This window comes from Pogona vitticeps, chromosome 5 (genome assembly GCF_051106095.1).
Source record: "Pogona vitticeps strain Pit_001003342236 chromosome 5, PviZW2.1, whole genome shotgun sequence".
NCBI lineage: Eukaryota > Metazoa > Chordata > Lepidosauria > Squamata > Agamidae > Pogona > Pogona vitticeps.
In genome coordinates, this window is record NC_135787.1 from 181,290,037 (window position 1) to 181,309,356 (window position 19,320).

Here is a 19,320-nt window from a genome sequence, read left to right on the forward strand (position 1 = left end):
CATAAAAAGAATAAGGTTTATTTAAATATACACAGGGAAAAATAAAACGATCAGGTGAATAAGATAAAGTAACGTGGCTTATTCTCACTCATGCATACCGTTTGGTTCACACAGAACCCTTAACTTGAAGCACAGACCCTGAACCTATCAGTTCTGGCTAACCAACAGACACCTGAACCTATCAGGTTGGTACTCTGACACACAGTAGTACCCTGTCTGACACACAGACTCCCACACCAGCTTCTTCTTCCCAGCTGCTGCTTCTTCACATCCCAGCGTCTCCTAAACTTCTCCACACACGCTCCACATATATATACACAGTACAGCCCCTCCTCCTGATGTCCCGCCTTCCACTCCCCATAGGATGGAACTTTCCCTCCAAACCCATGACAGACAGGTAACATCAGTGCTGTATGTAACACTTAGCAATCTGAATTGTGACGCAGTTAACTGATATTAACAGCACTGTGTACAAACTCTTTCTTTTAAGGTGTTTGACTTTCAATTGAGCCCAGAGGAAAAAGAAGTGCTACTCAGCTCAAACAAGAGACACAGGATCTGTGTATTAAAAATGTGAGTGTCTGCTTGGTTGTCCAGAAACTGGATATGAAGATCACACACACACACAAAAAATTCCATCAGCTCTAAAGGCAAAGTGATCTGGCATCTGTTCAGCTTCAGTTGATGAACATTAGAATTCTCCCACTGAACTTTTATGGGGCCGTTTTAATAAGCCCCCAAATGTGAAAAATACCCCACTCAGCAGTAGATTCACTAGCTCTGTTCTAACTGCGACTAGCAATTGGATTTAGGCTGAAGTACTTAGTACTGAGCATATTTAGTAATCGGACATGGTGGCTCTGCGGGTTAAACCGCAGAAAACTCTGTGCTGCAAGGTCAGAAGACCAGCAGTCGTAAGATTGAATCCACGCGACGGAGTGAGCTCCCATCACTTTGTCCCAGCTCCTGCCAACCTAGCAGTTCGAAAGCATGTAAAAATGCGAGTAGATAAATAGGTACCACCTCAGTGGGAAGGTAACGGCGCTCCGTGTCTAGTCGCGCTGGCCACGTGACAACGGACACTGTCTTCGGACAAATGTTGGCTCTACGTCTTGGAAACAGAGATGAGATCCGCCCCCTAGAGTCGAACACGACTGGACTAAATGTCAAGGGGAACCTTTACCTTTACCTTTATATTTAGTATGTATTCTTATCCCATTAAAAGTCTCCACCAAAGATAAAAACAATGGGGTAGACCCATCCCAAAAAAGGACATTTGTTCCAGTGGATTTTGGACATTTAATTCAATTGGTTCTTTGTCAGAGAAATTTATAGACGTTATACAAATAACATATGCTTGTATAACCAATACTTGTCTGATTTGCTAAAATGTTGTTTCTGCCTTAAGTAATTGATTTAAAAGACTGGAAAGATTCAGAACAGATTCTGTCTTCAGAGAAAATGTAGCTTGAAGTTTCAATCTATATTATGTGACATCAAATTCCTCGTATTGACATATGGGTGGCCATCTTCTAGGTCCCTGGTTCCCCACCCTGGGTCCTCAGCTGTTCCTGGACTGAAACTCCCAGAAGATTTCCCCACTAGCTGTGCTGGCCAGGATTTCTGGGAATTGCAGTCCAAGAACATCTGGGGATCCTGAGAGAAGCTTCTGTCCCAATTAGAAGCTCCCCATTTCTTGTCTGCTTTCCCTTTAGGGTGAAGTTTAGAAGCTGCTCTCTCATCTCTTGGCCATCTTTTTGCTCGTTCAGAGAGCTGTGAGAAGGCAGCCTTTAGAATAGCACCTACAGTTTGGGGCTTAGCTTTTGGATCTACCACATCCCACTTACCCTATGCTACCCTTCCCTAAAAATGTATTAATTTTTTTAGACTGCACCTCCCAGAACCTGATTATTGGATGTACTGGTTGTAAGATTCTGGAAGAAGCAATCAAAAACTATACTTTTTCCATGTTCTGATCAAAACCAAATGGTCGAAACCCCTCCACTTATGGGACTTATACTACCTTGATTGCTAATGGAATTTTGTGAAGGTTTGTAAGATGAGTCACAAGGTTCTTCCTTTCTTGCAGGTGCAAACTCCATAAAGATTATCCTTTCAAGGAAGACTGCTGAAGGCATCATTGGATTTTTAGAAGCCGCCTGAGGAACCTTCCACTGGCACTATGACTTTGCTAGTTTTAGCAATGATCCCTAGTAAATTACTTGCCATATTTCTCACTCGCCTTAATCCTGCATGCATGCAACAATGCAAAGAAGAGGAGTTTTTGCTGGACATACACAAAGCAATTAAGTCAGTGCCAGCAGCTGTTGATTAAATAAACATTAGCTCTTCCAGTTACAGTTTGCATTTCCAACAGGTCAATAAAAGTGAGATTCCTTGTTCACAATTGCTACTAGCCTTACTAACCATGACAGATAGTGAAGGACTATGGGTGTTGTGATCCAAGCTGAGTGGGGGAACAGCCTCCCACTTTACACTAGATTAGTGGTTCACAACCTTGAGTCCCCAGATGTTCTTGGACAAAGATTCCCAGAAGCCGGCATCTTCAGAGGACAGTAGCAGCATGCTGGCAAAATGTTAGGAAGAACAACCTTCAGAACATGGCCAAAGAACCCGAAAAACCCACAACAACCATTAGATCCCGGCCGTGAAAGCCTTCGTGAATACATTACCAGAAGCTTTCATCACTAGCTGTGCTGGCCAAGATTTCTGGGAGTTGTAAGTCAACAATGCCTTGGTTACCGAAGCTTGGGAACCACTGTGCTAGATATTCTAAGAGATTCAGATTCATGAACTGTTCTCCAAGGGCCTTTGGCACAGTGGACTGAGTGAAATACTGTGCCAAAACCAACATTTTAACTGATAAACATTGCCACGCCAAATCAGTTCCTTCTAGGACAAATAGACATTGATAAAATGACAGTTTTGCTACCTTTGACCCTTTTTGCTAAGTTATAGCAAAACAGCTGAGTCATAGTGATTTATATTTTCCACTCCAAGTCACTTATATAGAATGATACGCTTCACTACTGCCTCTGCTTGTATTAAGATCCTGTTTTCATATGGAATACTTGTTTTTTATGCAAGTCTTTTGTATCTCTGTATTTAACCACTCATTAGCAAGTGGCATAATTTTAAATCTTTTTCTTCCTTTCATGTATTTCCAATTGTTTTGCTGTATTTCAAATCTAAAAAATATCAATCAGGCTTCAAGCTGCACCATGGTATGGAAATGACATTGGTCGCCCTCCTAGATGACCTATTGAGGAAGGCCTACAGGGCAAAATGTCCTTGTTGGTTCTCCTCAACATCTCATCCACCTTTGATACCGTCGACCATGGTATCTTCCTGGGAAGGCTCTCTGAGTTGGGGATCAGTGGTCTGGTTTTTGCTTGCCTCCAGTCCTCCTTCAAGGACCATTCTTTGAGAGTCTAGCTTGAGGAGAATGTATTGGCCATGTGGCTCCTCAATTGTGAGGTCCCTCAGGGCTCAATCATCTTACCAATGCTGTTTAATATCTACATGAGGCCACTAGGTGGGGTTATCCGAGCATGTGGTGCCTTGTGTCATCAGTATGCTGATGACACTCAGCTCTATATCTCCTTTTTTTCATCAGCAATGGATGCTGTTACATCCCTTGAGTGCTGCCTGAGGGCTGTTCTGCAATGGATGCAGGAGAATGGATTGAGGCTGAACCCTGACAAGACAGACATCTTGAGAGTGGGCACCCCCATCATCAGTGGTTTGGGAAGCTCCCTCTCTTTTACATATAAAGCCCTAAACAGTTTAGAACCTCGGTATCTGTCAGAGCGCCTTCTTCCACCTAGTTCTGCTGGTGTCACTCGTTCTAGCCAGACTGGGCGGCTGAGGGGCTCAACTCCGGGAGACCCGGAAAGAAAAAAAACTAGAAACCAGGCCTTCTCCATGGTGGCCCCTCGCCTTTGGAATATCCTCCCCTCCAAAATTCACCTGGCTCCCTCACTGGAAGTTTTTAAGAGTAAACTGAAGACCTGGCTCTTCAGGCAGGCCTTCCCTTCTGCCACTACTTAATTTTTTCTCTCTAGTTTTTGGCTTTTTATTGTTTGTGTTTTTAATGATGATTTTAATTTTATTGCCTTTTTGGACTGTAAACCGCCCAGAATAGATTCGTCTAGATGGGCAGTATAAAAGCTGAATGAATGAATGAATGAATGAATGAATGAATGTTTAAAAATGGGGGGAAATCCAGCTTCTTAACAAAACAAAAAAACCATATCTTAGTAGAGCTTGTACAGAGTTACAGATGGTTTTGTACTAGACTTTAGCCACTATAAGTATGATAAGGCAATCTGAAGACTAATATTTCCCTCCAACATGTTTTGAAACATGCAAATAAATGAACTGTGTGCGTGGCTATGTGGAAAGAAAGTCCTACACTGCAAGTATTGTAGCCACTGCAGGTGTGTGGAGCAGTGTGAAAAGGCTGTCCCTCAACATTCTGAGGTGCTGTGGAAGTGGAAGGATCATGTTTCCATACTGCTTCCAAAATCAACAGCTATTGTACATGATAATAATCATGTCCAGTCAAGTCTGATTTATGGCGACTCTTTTCATGGTTTTTTTGGCAGGGAATATTCAGAAGTGGTTTATCGTTCCCTTCTTCTGAGGGTGCCCTGCAACTGGGCAGCTTGCCCAAGCCCACACAGGCTGGCTCTACTGACAGGAGACACAGTGGGGAATTGAATTCCCAGCCTGTGGCTTTGCAGCTATCCAGCCAGCTACTGTACATCTAGTGCAGTGCATTTTTTTAAAACACACACACAAACGTCTCCACAAGGCTTTAAATTGCCTTGTCTAACGTTGAAGACTGTGCTATACTTTGGGTTGTACATGTGCACAAGAGCCCTAGAGCAGAGAATTCGCCAAAGCACAAATCTTCATGTTCCACATGACGCAGCCAGAGCAGTCCACGCGGTTTCAATCTGCTGCAACTGTATAGCGGAGGAGATATCTAATTTCACTTGCAGCAGCTCCACAGAGACTTAAAGACACAAGCCTTAATTGCAGTAATGTTTATTTTGATGTCCTGTGAACACACTTCTCCCTTCCCCCACCAGCCTCCTCAACTTAGCACTTCCAACAATACTGCTAGTTCTTAATAAGCTATTTATCGCCACTACTTCAGTACTAAAAGTTCTTCTACCACTAGTTACAATTTTTGCCATTTTAAAATTGGGCTTTGCATGGATAATTACACTTTTGAGAGTGAAGCCTGGATGAAGGCTCCCATCACCACTAACGTACATGAGAAGGTGCGTCTCCATTAAACTTAATCCAATCTAGTGCTGACATCTACAGCTACCACCAGGTTTTGCAAGAGATTTTGTTTTTGATCTGAATGATCCTCATTCTGCCGCTGGTTCTACTGTTTCAGCAGGCAGCTTGGAAGATGGTTTGAAAGGTCCCACAAACCAAGACAGAGGGGTGTGGTGAGCTGCGTATTCCCGCACCTCTTCCATGTATTCTTGAGCCTTCTCCAGGGTCCGATAACTGTGGGCCAGGAGAGTACTGGGGAGCTCCCGAAAGGAGCCAGCCGCCTTGAAAGAAGCATGGAGTTCTCTGGTACTTTGACGGATCTGCTGCACCTTTGCCTGCAGGCTGGATGGGAACCCTTCCATGGTGGAAATCAATATCTGGCAGGTGGCCTGAACCTGCTGGATCATGTTCTGGAGCATATTCATGGTCTGCATTTCTACTTGCTGAAATTAAAAAGAAAATGGGCATAGTGTTTTTCTTGATGCAGGCATGACAAAGCACCTGCATCATTTTAATCTTCAGCAGGGAAAGTGAACCTTTAGCTTTGCAGGTGTTTGGAGCCACAACTCCCATGATCCTTTGCCAGTGGCCATGCTGGCTGGGACATCTGGGATATAATTTCTAAAACATCTGGACTGCCAAAGGCCCTCCACCCCGTCTCCTTTGGACTCTTGGCTTACCACGCACAGGCAGGCTTCAACCTTCCCATCCTTTGCTGTGGAGTGGACCTTGCCCCATTCAAGAACCATCTGGCGAAGTTTTTCGTGGCCCTCCGTTAACTTCTGTCCTGCTTCATTCTTCATGTATTCAATCTGGAAGGAAAATGGGGAGACGGAAAAATGTAAAGCCATTCCACCCGTGGAATCCTCCCCTTCTTGATTTGTCACCTACCTATTTTTCAACACATCCTCCTAACTACAATATTACTTAAGGCACTGGTTCTTAACCTTAGGTTACTCAGATGTTTTTGGACTGCAACTCCCAGAAGCCTTCACCACCAGTTGTGCTGGCTGGGGTTTCTGGGAGTTGCAGTTCAAAAACACCTGAGTAACAAAGGTTAAGAACCACTGACTTAAGGTATCAAATGTCCCTTCCAAGGAATAGGAGTAGAGCTGCACACAAACCAAACCACGAACCGGAAAAAACAGTGAATTGGGCTGGTTCGTGGTTCAGTTTCCGACCCAGTTTGGGATCTGGTTAGCTGAAGCAAAACAAAGCACCAAACTCCCCCCCCCCCCACAGCTCTTTGTTTTGCTTCTGCAAAACAGATTCCCACCAGCTCTCTTCCCACAGCCCCTGTTGCTCCCTCCCTAGACCTGCAATCGCTGCCCCCTCTGCCACCACTGACAAAGCAGGCTGGCTTCCCTTCCCTTCCCTTCCCCTCCCCTGGGTTCATGATAGGTCATGGGCAGCTAAGTCCATGTCCAACTCTGAATATGAGCTCAAATGTTGTAATGCTTTGAGTTTCTTTTGTTCCCCCTATTTCCAGTGTTCAGGCTTTGGATGCTGTTATACAGACCAATATATACAAACCAGTAATGAACAAAGCTAATGAAGTGTTCTTCAACTCCTGCAGAAATGCCTCACTGTTACAAATTTAAACTGAGGAAAATCAGGAAAGGGCTTAAAACGGCACTGCCCATACAGGGACTTGTATTCTTTATTTTTTATCCACATTTTGGACCAATTATATAGACTTTAAAAGCTTGGTGCTTCCCTTTCCTTTTCTGTTGTTTCTATTTGAAAGGAATAGGGCAGGATTTATGCAATTATTTGGACAACAGAAAGTTTTCTCCCTGAGGCATGGCCAAACCTTGGGATTTACATTTCCCAAAAAAGGAACATTTACAAGCTCTGGATGGGAGTAAAGAGGCAGCTGGCTTTGGCCGAATTGTGGCCCTTTGTAATGAAGAATTATTTGCAGGGAATCAGCCCAGAGGTTTTGAAATCAGAGTTTGGGAGTTTGATTCCCCACGGCGCCTTCTTGACAGGGGCTGGATTCAGTACAGTTTTAGATTTAATCTCCAAAGTGTTCCAACTTGGAAATAGGGTTCGTACCAGGCGAATTGTTTGTTCCAGATGGAGGAGGGAATCCTGGATCCTCTGCCTGGCTTGTTTCATCTTGGCTACAGAATGTTGGTAGGCCCTCTGGCGGAGTCTGACCGACAAGGCACCTAGACGCACCAGATATTCCTCTTGCTCACTCTGCCGGACAGGAACCAGATCGCCATTCTTGACTGTAGCTGCAAGCTCAGCTAAAAAAGAAAATCACAGCAGTTTACCAAGGGTCAGCAGAGAGCCACCTTGTGCCTTAAACATCCTTGATACCACCATCAAGGAAGGAATGTTTCATTCCCTATTTGGTCCTCTGGAGCAGTGGTTCCCAACCTTGGGCCTCTAGATGTTCTTGGACTTCAACTCCCAGAAAACCTGGCTAGCAGAGGTGGTGGTGAAGGCTTCTGGGAGTTGTAGTCCAAGAACATCTGGAGGCCCAAGGTTGGGGACCACTGCTCTGGAGGACACAGTGCCATATGGAACCCATGGCCTTTTAAGCTTTTTTCTTGGTGTACTGTCAATAAATGCACAAGAGTACTTTCTAACTGCCCCGAAGTGCAGCTTGGAAAAGATCCTGTGTGTTTGGACTACAAATCTCAGAATTCACCAGTCATGTAAAGGGGGAAAATGAAGTGCCATACCATTAGGTGATACTGGTGTGAAAAAAAAAAATTCCCTCTACATAGACCCACCGTTTTATGAACTTTTAAGCAACCTTGTTGGAAGGCTGTGCACCCCACTTTGATAAGGTGGCCAAAGAGGAAATGCACCATTAAGACAAGCAGTGTAGAGATATGTGTATGCTAATATACATGTTTAGTTGAACATTTATTTTAAAAAACAGTTTTAAAATTACGTTTAAAACACTAGTTAAAAAAAAGCTTGAAACACAAACTCTTTTCCAAACTATTACAGGGCAGCAAAACTCAAGAAGATGACCCTTGATCTTGAGGGTGGCATACCCAACTCCTCATCAGTTAGGGGGAGGTAGTCATCAATGAGCTCTTCGGACTTGTCAAGCAATGCTTCAGCGCTGCTCACAGCTATCTGGCCCACTCTGGATTCCACAACCGTAGTCACACTGTGGCTGATAGCCGACCTGGTGGCATCCATGCTGCCCTGCACAGCTTCTTTGGTCAAGCCCACAACTCCAGACAGCGTGCTGGTGATGGCCTCCTTGGCGCTGGCCATTCTGGATGACACCATCTCCTTTGTGTCAGAAGCAACCTGCAAGGCGACACCGTCCTGTGGTTTCCATCTGTACAAATTCCCCATAGGAAGACAGCTATCATGTAACATGTTTTTAAGAGCAAGTTCAAGACCTGGCTCTTTAGGCAGGCCTTCCCTCCTGTCATTATTTATTTTTGCCATCTTGAATTATTTTATGTTGTTGCTGTTATCTTATATTGCTATTGCTTTTATGAAATTGTTTTATGAACTTGTTAGCTGCTTAGAGTAGACTTCGGTCTAGATGGGTGGGATATAAACAAACAAACACACAACTATGCAGTCCCATTCCTCTTAGCTGGAACAGCTGCTTAGTCTTAAGGCAGTGGTTCCCAACCTTGGGTTTCCAGATGTTCTCAGATTACAACACTCAGAAATCCTGGTGAGCACAATTGGTAATGAAAGCATCCAGGACTTTCAGTCCAAGAACATCTGGAGACACAAGGTTGGGAACCACTGCATTAATGGAGAAAGTCTGTTGAACACAGGGCTCTCTGCTCCATCAGTCATAGCGCATAGGTAGCAATTTCCAGACAAATCCTCTCTCCATCTCCCTAGGCCGGCATGCCTTTTACTAATTCATCCAATAGAATTACCTTATCAGCTGTAAGCTGAAGAATTGGCAGCTTCACCTCCAGTGCGTCCAGGCCTTTAGAAGCATACCCACTTGCTGTTGCAACTACAATAATAATAATAATAATAATAATAATAATAATAATAATAATAATAATAATAATAATAATAATAATAATAATAATAATAATAATAATAATAATAATAATAATAATAATAATAGTGCCGTCAATTCTGACTTATAGTGACCCTTTTGAGGTTTCTCCTGATATGGGTATACTCAGAAGTGGTTTACCATTCCCTTCTTCTGGGGAGCATCTTGGGACTATGCAGCTTGCCCATATAGGCTGGCTCTTCTCCCAGGAGGCACACTGGGGAATCAAACTCCTTGCCTCTGGCTCTGAATCCTGATACCTAAACCACTGAGCTGTCTTCCCAGCTTATGGAACAAAAAGTCATCCAAATTACTTTCCACTTTCCCAAACAGTATGCATTTCTTCACAAAGGATAAGGCTTACTTATGATACCACTAAGAGTAGGAAGAACACAATCAGTGAGCAATATTTGCTAGGAACAGCGGAAGTGGGTTAACGTCCTCATGTCCTCCTTCTGCATTCCCCAAGTCTTTTGAAAACTTACTAGCTCTATTGGCTGGGGGTTGGTGGTTGGTGAGACAATTCTGGAATTGGTAACACAAAAAGGGAATTTTCTAATCTCTATGTTTTAAATAGGTACCTGTTTGATGGTTGTTGTGGGTTTTCTGGGCTGTTTGGCCGTGTTCTAACATTTCGCCAGTCTCTGTGACCAGCATTTTCAGAAGACAGGAGTCAGAACTCCTGTCCTCTGAAAACTTTTTAAAAAAAACCTTAAGAACACAGCCAAACAGCCCGGAAAACCCACAACAACCATCAGATCCCAGCTGTGAAAGCCTTGGTGAGGTACCTGGTTGTTAAAGCAGGCAGTGCTTGTTAAAATTACTACTTTGTAGGAGGAGTCTCTTAATCCTCAGCTAGCATGCTCAGTAGGGACCAGAAACAGCCCTCCAAACAAATAACATCACTAAGCTTTGACTGTGGGATTCAGAACTATGTAGGCTTTTGGTCTGATCCAGCTGAGCTCCTATGTTCTTAAATCTCTCTTCTGCCAATCTTTAGTTTCCCAATCTTCAGATCCACTTTGGCTTTACAGCCATTGTGTTGCATGGCTAAAGCTTGGCCTTATGGATCATAACATCTTGATTCAGAAATGCCATTATAAAAATATCTCAAACACTCAACCTTAGAAGAAAGACAATTCAGAGAACAAAGATGATCTGATTCTGAAGAGGTACTTAAAACCTACAGAACAGCAACGCCTTGAGTGCTTTGTATGGAACGTGCAGAAGAGAATTGCAATGGGCAACTGAATTCCAAAAGGTAGACCACAAAAGGGTTGTGCAAACAGAAACTGAGCATAAGAATTGAAGATTCTGCAACATCATGAGATGACCAACACCCCCAAACAGTATTAGCAGTCTCTTTCTATGTTGGGATGATGAACAATTTATCATTCTAGTTATGAGTTTACATGGCCAAACTGTGTAAACCTAACAAGCTGAGTGAGACATCTTGGCTCACTTACTTTGGGGTTCAAGTTTAGTCAGGATAGGCTGAGCAGTGTGGACTGCTACCTCTGTTAGGGTCTTCACCCCCTTCTCAGCAACATCACAGAGAGATTTTACATAGGGGTGGTTGTCCTTGGTGGAGTTGTAGGCGGTGGCAGCTATGTCGTAGGCTGAGCTGATCAAAGGCATACTGGCTACTCTCCTCAAGACATTCTGTAAGGGAGAAAGTGTTGGTTAATGTGTGCTGGAATAGCTTTAAGACTCTAAGACAGAGGCAGGATGCTGTTGAACTACAAACCTCATGATCCCTTGCCACTGGCAAGGCTACCTAGGGCTGATGGGACTCCAAATCTTCTAACATAAAAAAGCATCACATGCACCTCTTGTATCAAGATATAGGGAAGCACAGCAGTTTAGAGTCAAAGGACTAAGATATTTAATTGGAGGTTAATGGGGCTGGATGAGCATGTGTGGCACACTTGCTAAAAAGACTGAGTTTTGGATGCTGTTTGTTCCATATCTTTGGAGAATCTGAACTCACCTCCTGTCCTGGTTCCCACATTTCATCCCAAGACGACATGTTTACTTGGCCGTTGGAAGCCATGGCAAGGATGGAATTCTAGAAGGTAAAGCCACCCACATATTCTTTATTAGTTAGTGAACAATTTTCCTCCAATGATACAAAGTGGCATATATGATTCTTTGGCCTACTTTAAAGTAGGTCAGCCTCAGAAAGAGGTTGAAAAGCCCAAGGTCACGGGAGAGGTTTCATGGCTCAATGAGGATTAAAACATGGATCTTCTACATTCCAGTACAATCCTCAAACCACTACACTCTATTCCCTCTCCGAGTTTGTACATTAAAGGTTACTTTGGCCTAGCAAATTGTTCCACTTGTGTCTTTCGGGCCCTTTTCAGAGTTCTTACAGGAAAACAGTATCCTAGTTTTATGGCAAATTTAATATGTTTTCTTGTGGTGCTTTAAAAAAGTTTTTACATCTTAGAGACACATTTCGTTTTTCATATAGTTTTTTTTTTTGTGGGGCATCCACTCAGAGCCATTTTGTTACTGGGAAGCTTACAATAAAGAAATTCAGAAGATGATTATGCAGCTGCATTAGAAGTGCAACTCAGGATCATATCAGAATTTAGCCTCATACTTAGCAGGCAGTAAACTTCACTGAACTCAGCAAGGCCTTATTCCTGCCTAAAGGGTTGACTTATTATCCTATCAGTGATGAAGGGCTGGAATTTCAATGCAAGTCTTTTCCTTAATATAGTTGTATCTTCTTTCATTCCTGATTCATTATTTTTAAGAGAGGACCACCAAACAGAAAAGATATAAAACAGGAGTAGGCTTTTAATCCTCTTTAGCATACAAACCAATATGAAATATGCTTCTCCCAAGAGGGTTACTTTAATCAGTGCAGTAAGACCTTCCCTGTTTGGATCAAAACTCCCAGAAATCTCAGCTAATAACTGTTGTAGCCGAGGAGAGCTGGGGTTAACAAACAAAAAAGTAACTTTGCCAAGCTGCTCTTTCTTTTCTTTCCCACCAAAAAGCAACAGAGATTAATATTTAGTAACTCAGGTAGATGAAAATGTTTAAACACATTAGGGAAAGGCAAGCTTTTTCCGGAATAACACAAAACATGCTCTTAGTCAGGTGACACACATAACACAAAAACAACCCCCTTCCACCCACTTTTCTTACCTGCAAGAGAAATATCACCAGAAACACCTTGCACTGGCCCCATTTAAGTGCACCTGATGGAGGGAGGGCAAAGAGGTCAAGACTGACAGCTGAAGAGCCAATGATTAGAGTGGCCCTGTCTTTTCAATCAGATTTTGAATTTGATACAATACAGATGGGAGTAAGAGGCCGATGACCACCCTGATGCTGAGGAAGAGGAAAGATCTGATTTATCTTCCATGGCCAACTGATGTTTCCAGGGGCGTTTGGTTTCTTTTTTTGTTCACTCTTCTACTTAAAAGCAAGGCTCTTCCTCAGATTTTGGAAATCTAACTTCTATTTTTCTGCTACAGTTCCCAGAAATGTCCAGGATTCTGGGAGTTGTAGTCCAGAAATTAACATTTCCTAGCTTTGCAGTTACTTTTCCATAATGTGGAGCTAATTCTTGACTCTTTTGGTTTGTGTGATTTCTTTCTACCTTGTTTTGAACTATCCGAGCAGTTTTCAGTATATCTCTTCCCACCTCCCATTTTATTTTCATTACATACCTGTTGGGCACATTAGACTAAATAGGGAGCCATCTATGTTTTCAAGAAATAATTAAGAGTCTTCCTCTTAGAATTGCAGAGCTGCAAAAGATCTTATGGCATCATCCAGTCCACCCCCTGTTAAGGAGGCACCGTGAGGAATCCAACTCCTAACCTCTGGCTTTTTAGCCAGATACCTGACCACCGAACTCTATGATTTAAAATAGGAACAATAATGATGAACTTAATAGGTGGGTGACAAGCTCTTAGTTTGAGAAGCTGGGGGAAGCTGGCTTTGACAGCTTTTCCTTACTATACAAATAAATATTAGGAGACTTTTGTTTGTTGATTTTTCCTTACTCTGCCTTAATTACCGTAAAAACACAAATAACCAGGCAAGAGAAAAAAAATAATGTCCTTTTCCCCATTACCACAAGCAGACAACCATTAGCCTTCATTCCCTCAGCTGACTTTTTTGGGGGGGCAGGGAATCTAACTTTTATTTATTTATTTTAAGAATTCCAATCTCAGTTCTGATTCCAAGGTCTCCCATTAAAAAATAATTAGATTTGGCTAATTTAATAGCTATAACACAAAAGAGATGGGGAGGAAAGTGGAAACATTATGGGGAATAAAACTCAGGGAAGCAACAGCCGTGCTAATGGAATGACCCTAACTTTCACTTCACATTTCCTACGTCTGCCGTCCCAGCTTCAGTTGTGGCAATTCCAGTGAAAGGAATCAGGTGAGAGAGGTAACAAGAATGGTTTCTGGCTGAGACCCTTGAACTGCTGCCTGTCAGAGTTGAGCCTAATGGGCAAACAAACAGGATGTCAGAACACCATCTGGCAATATCATGACTGTGCAGTTTGCTTGCAGTACAGTATATTTTTCCTCATAACCCCAACCCCATCATTACTAAGCTCCCTCCACCTTCCATCTTAGCTAGGCGTTCAAGGCTACCTAAGCCAGAGTTATACAAACAGATAGACCTATGGTTGTTGTGGGTTTTTTTGGGCTCTTTGGCCATGTTCTGGAGGTGGTTCTTCCTGACGTTTCGCCAGTCTCTGAAGGTGAAGATGTCTCTGAAGACGTCTTCGCCTTCAGAACACGGCCAAAGAGCCTGAAAACCCCACAACAACCATCAGATCCCAGCCGTGAAAGCCTTCAAGAATGCATAGATAGACCTATGTTGGTATAAATTGAATGGGAGGCTATGTGGAAACCATTGTTCCCAAGCCTCTCTTTGAAACTCTTTTGAAAAGGTATGAAGTTAACGAAGAAAGTGGGGCATGCTGGCTAATTTCTCTCTTCTACAGACACGCCTCTTTGCTTTAATCTCCCTTTGCAATGTAGCGTGTCAGCTAAGAGAGTGAGTTCTGAGCCGGGGAGACTCAGAGTGTGATCAGATGGGCCTTTGGACCGCCATGGAGATGGGTTGGTACGCTCTTAAAGATGATCTTGGCTGAAGCAAACTAGCCTGCCCCCAGAGCATTCCTGCCAGCACATTTCTGGCCCTCATCAAGGAGCTTCAACCTTTCGGGTGCGGGCAGAATCACTCCACTTTGGTTCGTCTCCAGTGTGTGTGTGTGACTGCTGGAACAGACCCAAGGAAGCCTTCCGCTTTCAATCTGACAATATTGTGAAATGGCTTAATAAGAGAGCTGCTTCATAATTCAGGCAAGTCAGATACTGTCTCGGTTCCAAGCTGAACCCTCTTATGCTTGTGAGGTAGCCGGGGGGGGGAGGGGTTGTTGGTTTTTTAAGAAGGACAAAAAGGAGATATGGAGGCTGCCTTTGGGAAGCTGAATCCTGCTGTGTGTGCACACCTCTCTCTCTCTCTCTGTGGTATGGCTTGGATTTCCAAATTTTGTTTCACTTTCAATTCACCAGCTTTCTTCAGAGAAGGTGCTGTTCACCCAGCCTACCTGCACTTTCATGGATGCCACGCCTGCCTCTGTGTTTACAGTGATTCTTTATTTGAGGCGGGATGCGCCTTTTTGGCCAGAAAACAAATCGAATTCCTTTAGTCCACCATCAGGCAATGCTGTTATTAGGACCAAAAAGCATGCACACGATGAGGAACAGGCTTTTGAGATCTCCCGATCACTTCACCAGGCTAGGTTTCAGCCACTTTCACCCACCCCTGCTCACGTGTTCCCAGTTATAGGCATTTTGGGTTGATTTTTGCATGTTGGGATTTTGCTTATGGACTAGCACAGTGAACTTGTTTTTAATAGCATAAAGCAGATTTCTTTGTCGAGTGCCAGTCTCTGAGGAGCAAACACTAGAAAACAGGTTTTTGTCTCCTTCTAGCGCCACGCCAGACCCACCAGGCTGGCTACTAGCTTCAAGGTTTCCATTGCATCTTGATCAAATACTATTTTCGCTTCAATGTTTACACTGCTGTCCACACTCAAAACTGTAGTTAAAAAGCTTATTAATGCACCATCCATCTAAAAGACGTTAAGTACATCTTTGCTCACCCAATGAACTCCGCCCTCAAAACTAACGCTGCACCCCTCCCTGAAGCATGGAAAATTTCAGTTTCAAAGAGAAAGCTTCCAGAAACGCGAGGGCAAGCCAGGACAGCTGCTAAAACACAGAACACCTCACTGTACTGATCTGACAGTATACAGGCTTGGCCTAATGTCCTGATGAAACAAGCAGTGACATCATGTCAAGGGCAATGATTCTCAAGTGTGCGAAAATTGAAAGCACTTTTTAAAAGGGTCACCTGTTTTCTTCTGATTCAGTGTTTATTTAGCCTTGGGCTGAAACACTGAGAGCACAACATGGATTTTGTTGATCAGTTACAATTCAGATGACTCAGTTTCTACCTTTTAAAATGGCCATGATTTGAAATGAGCAAGGGCTGAAGAAACCAATCAGTGGATCTGTCTTTAATATCCTTTTGTCCCTGTGTGAGGGTGTGCCTAATGTACATCATCATCATCTTAGAACTGCACAGCTGGATCTCACAAACGATTGAATGAAGACTGAATGATCTTGTGAGATCACGGACAAGCTGTTTGTGCTACTTTGACATAAATCTAATTAATTGCAAATGCTTTATTTTCTGTTTGAGCCATTCAGGCAAAATGGAAGTACATGTCACAATGGCATCCGGCACTCCAAGCCTATGTTTCGTTTATAATGCTAATCCAAGCGTGGGAAGGACATCTTGGAGAGGAGAATTAGCAGGTGGGGTTGTTTGCTTCTGTCTTTCCATCTAATAGATTTCACTGGTTTCCTGGATATGGTAAACCCTCCCTGCCCTCGGCTCGGTCCTGCAGTTAGAAGAAAGCTGAACATGTAGTAAACGTGGCCGTGAGGAGTCACTTCTGTGGTACAATCACCCAGGGTGAGAGGAAAATTTTGTGCAGAGCTTCAAGGGCACAATTGCTTGCTTTTACTAAAATCCCCATACTGTCTCGGGTATTTGGGGGGTTTATAGTCCAAAAAAATAGACATACCTAACTTTTTCAAACTCTGGGGTAGCTGGATGAGAAATAAACTGGGTTTCTCTACCTTTAATGCTTGCAGGAAAGGAAATTTCAGCAGGTGCAGCTTTTAATGCAAGCTGCACCTTCTGCAATTCCTTTCTCTTTGCAACAGTTCAAGGTACAGGAACATTCTCCTCTTTTTCATCTGGTCAACCTACACTTGTTGGATTCCCAGAGGGGAAAAGGCCGTCCACTTCCACTGAATTATTCTTCTCCCCTTTCCTCCGTTGTTTTCTCCTCAGCTAGACAGTAACTTTGGAAGTAAAGCTGCAGGTCAAAATGGCCAGGCCCAGCTTTTTCTACTACAAGGTGAAGCTAGAACTGATTTTAAAAAGCTGGACTGTGTGTCATTGTTGTTGACATTGGTGTTGCAGCTGAATCTGGCATTTTCTCGCTCTGGTGCCAGAATAACTTGGTTATTATAAATATTCATCTCTCTCTTAGTCTTTCTCTCTTTTTATGCTCAGTTATATAATATATTTGATTCTGAAGGAAATCAACCCTGAGTGCTTACTGGAAGGACAGATCCTGAAGCTGAGGCTCCAATACTTTGGCCATCTCATGAGAAGAGAAGACTCCCTGGAAAAGACACTGATGTTGGGAAAGTGTGAAGGCAAGAGGAGAAGGGGACGACAGAGGACAAGATGGCTGGACAGTGTCATTGAAGCCACCAACATGAATTTGACCCAACTCTTGGAGGCAGTGGAGGACAGGAGGGCCTGGCATGCTCTAGTCCATTGGTTCACAAAGAGTCGGACACAACTAAACAACAACAACATATAGATATATACACTGGTATCCATGCACTAGGCAGGACAATGGCTAGGTCGAGTCTTTGGCCAACATATCCTTAGAAGGGGAGAATAAAATATGTCAAACAGGCTTAAGTTCCTTATATTCTCTTATTATCCATTATATATCTTGAGATCATGCAAGTATGGATGTGGGAAACATATTTCCTGAGGTGTGTTCTAGTTTTCTCATGCATACATCGCTTGGAGGCCCTCAAAAAGAAAACCACATTTTGGCAACATTTCTCTGTGCTTTTAAGCTGCTTCATCCTATTTCCCTATATCTTGATAAAAATAAATACAGGAATCAGTAGCTGAATTGAGTCAAACAATGGAAAAATGCAGTTGTATGTTGTAAACATCCTGGGGAGGAGGAAGATTAAAAATATTTATTGGTGGAGCCACAGCATCATCTGCAAATGGATAAGCAACTTCTGGGGTGGGTGGGAAACACTGGATACACTCCAAACCCATTGGGAGCTGCATTGCACTGGAATTTGGCAGTTGTGCTGTTGTTGTTATGTGTTATCAAGTCGCCTTCCAACGTATGCCGACCTTATAAGTGATCTCCAAAATGTTCTGTCCTCATCTGCCCTGCTCCGCTCTTGTAGACTCAAGCCTATGGTTTCCTTTAGGAAGTCAGGCCATCTTGCATTGGGTCTTCCTCTTTTCCTGCTGCCTCCCACTTTTCCCCGCATTGTCTTTTCCAGATAAATCCTGCCTTCTGATACTCAAAGTAGAGTAGCCCGTTTCAGCAGTTTTTGCCTCCAGAGATAAGATAGTTCAGCCATGATTTGATCTAGGATCCACCTAATTCTGGCAGCCCAGGGTATCCACACGGCTCTCCTTTAGCACTGCATTTCACATGACTCAATTGGGCAGCTACCCATCAAAGTTTGGTGATGATGGCAGCTATAAATAGCGTGGGGGGGGGCAACCTAAGACCCTCCAGACTTCACTACAGCATACTCTCTTTGGCCTAAGCCAACAGACTGAGAAATGAGAAATTGTGGGTCTTGTAGCCCAAAATTTGCAGAGCCAGAATTTGTCCACTGCTGCAAAATGGCTTCTTGCAGCTCTCTGTGGTGAAAGAAGCTGCTGAAGCATCATCCCTTAACCACAGAGCCTTTGACGAAGTGACAGGGAAGGAAGAGGGCCGCTGCTATAATTTTTGTGGGGCTTGTGGTGATGGCTGCTGCCACTACCACTGATGGGGTGTATGTGTGTCCTGGGCAGCCTCAAGCCTTCTTTTCCAAGTTTCCGCCTTCAGGGCAGACAGATCTCCTGTGGAAAAACAATTGCGTGAGTAGCAGGCCTGGCCGCTTTCCCTAGTGAACTGGAGAAATACAGCTGTGATTATTCAAGAGGGAGCAAGAATGCTATCACTAATTAATGTTATTATTAAGGGTCGTTCTGGCACTTCTCTTGTGTATGCTGGAACTTTGCACTGGATCTCATGCTTTTCATGGTCATTTGGCTGTCTAGTTTACAATGATGTATCCCCCCCCCCTTTCTACCCAAGAATGTTTGTACATCTGTCAACTGGCTGAGGAAAACACTTCATGCAGGAGTTTTGGTCCATGTTTTGCCCATCTCTGCCTTTTCTTTTTCAATCATCCAAATGCATTTGGGTTCATACAATTGGCCATACCTGTGCTGAGGGCTTGGAAGACACCAGGTGGGCTTAAGTCAAAGTAACCCACAAGGTCTGACTCCTGTCCTCTGAAGATGCCGGCCACAGAGACGGGCGAAACGTTCGGAAGAAAAACCTCCAGAACATGGCCAAACAGCTTGGAAAACCCACAACAACCATCAAACCCACAACAACGAGAGCAAGAACTAGTTTGTAGCACCTTAAAGAGACAAGGACATGCCTGAAAAACAGGCTCTGGGCTGTAAGATCCTTGTTGTTGTTGTTATGTGCTGTCAGGTTGGAATCAACTTATAGTGACCCTAATAGGGCTTTCAGGGTAAGAGATATTTAAGGAATGGATTTAAGAGTTGCACACACCCAGTAATCTTCCATGGCT

General features: G+C 43.4%; 2 protein-coding genes across 3 annotated transcripts in view; one reads left to right on the top strand and one right to left on the bottom strand.

The window, feature by feature from the left end:
• The window catches only part of LOC110088833 (aldo-keto reductase family 1 member B1), a 40,897-nt gene extending 37,716 nt beyond the window's left edge, over positions 1-3,181 (top strand). For both annotated transcript variants that reach the window (XM_072999799.2, XM_072999798.2), the window contains exons 10-11: positions 491-573; positions 2,090-3,181. In XM_072999799.2, coding sequence (XP_072855900.2) covers positions 491-573; positions 2,090-2,132 — 126 coding nt within the window. In that variant the 3' untranslated portion in view covers positions 2,133-3,181. The remainder of the gene's footprint in view (positions 1-490; positions 574-2,089) is intronic.
• A 1,876-nt stretch (positions 3,182-5,057) lies between these two features.
• LOC110088828 (perilipin-3) lies at positions 5,058-11,419 on the bottom strand. Its single transcript, XM_020811384.3, has 7 exons — positions 11,316-11,419; positions 10,792-10,987; positions 9,195-9,277; positions 8,334-8,598; positions 7,375-7,571; positions 5,997-6,128; positions 5,058-5,759 (listed from the first exon to the last, which is right to left on the bottom strand). Exons 1-7 carry the CDS (start codon positions 11,376-11,378, stop codon positions 5,406-5,408), a joined length of 1,290 nt encoding a protein of 429 aa, XP_020667043.3. The 5' UTR covers positions 11,379-11,419; the 3' UTR covers positions 5,058-5,405.
• Between the last annotated feature and the right edge of the window lie 7,901 nt (positions 11,420-19,320).

Excerpts from the sequence above, each read along its gene's own strand:
- LOC110088828 (XM_020811384.3), bottom strand. The coding sequence starts at position 11,378 with ATGGCTTCCAACGGCCAAGTAAACATGTCGTCTTGGGATGAAATGTGG. Across the intron at positions 7,572-8,333 it reads CCTAACTGATGAGGAGTTGG|CTGAGCTTGCAGCTACAGTC; the intron begins GTATGCCACCCT and ends TTTCTTTTTTAG. Across the intron at positions 6,129-7,374 it reads TGGAACAAACAATTCGCCTG|ATTGAATACATGAAGAATGA; the intron begins GTACGAACCCTA and ends TTTTCCTTCCAG.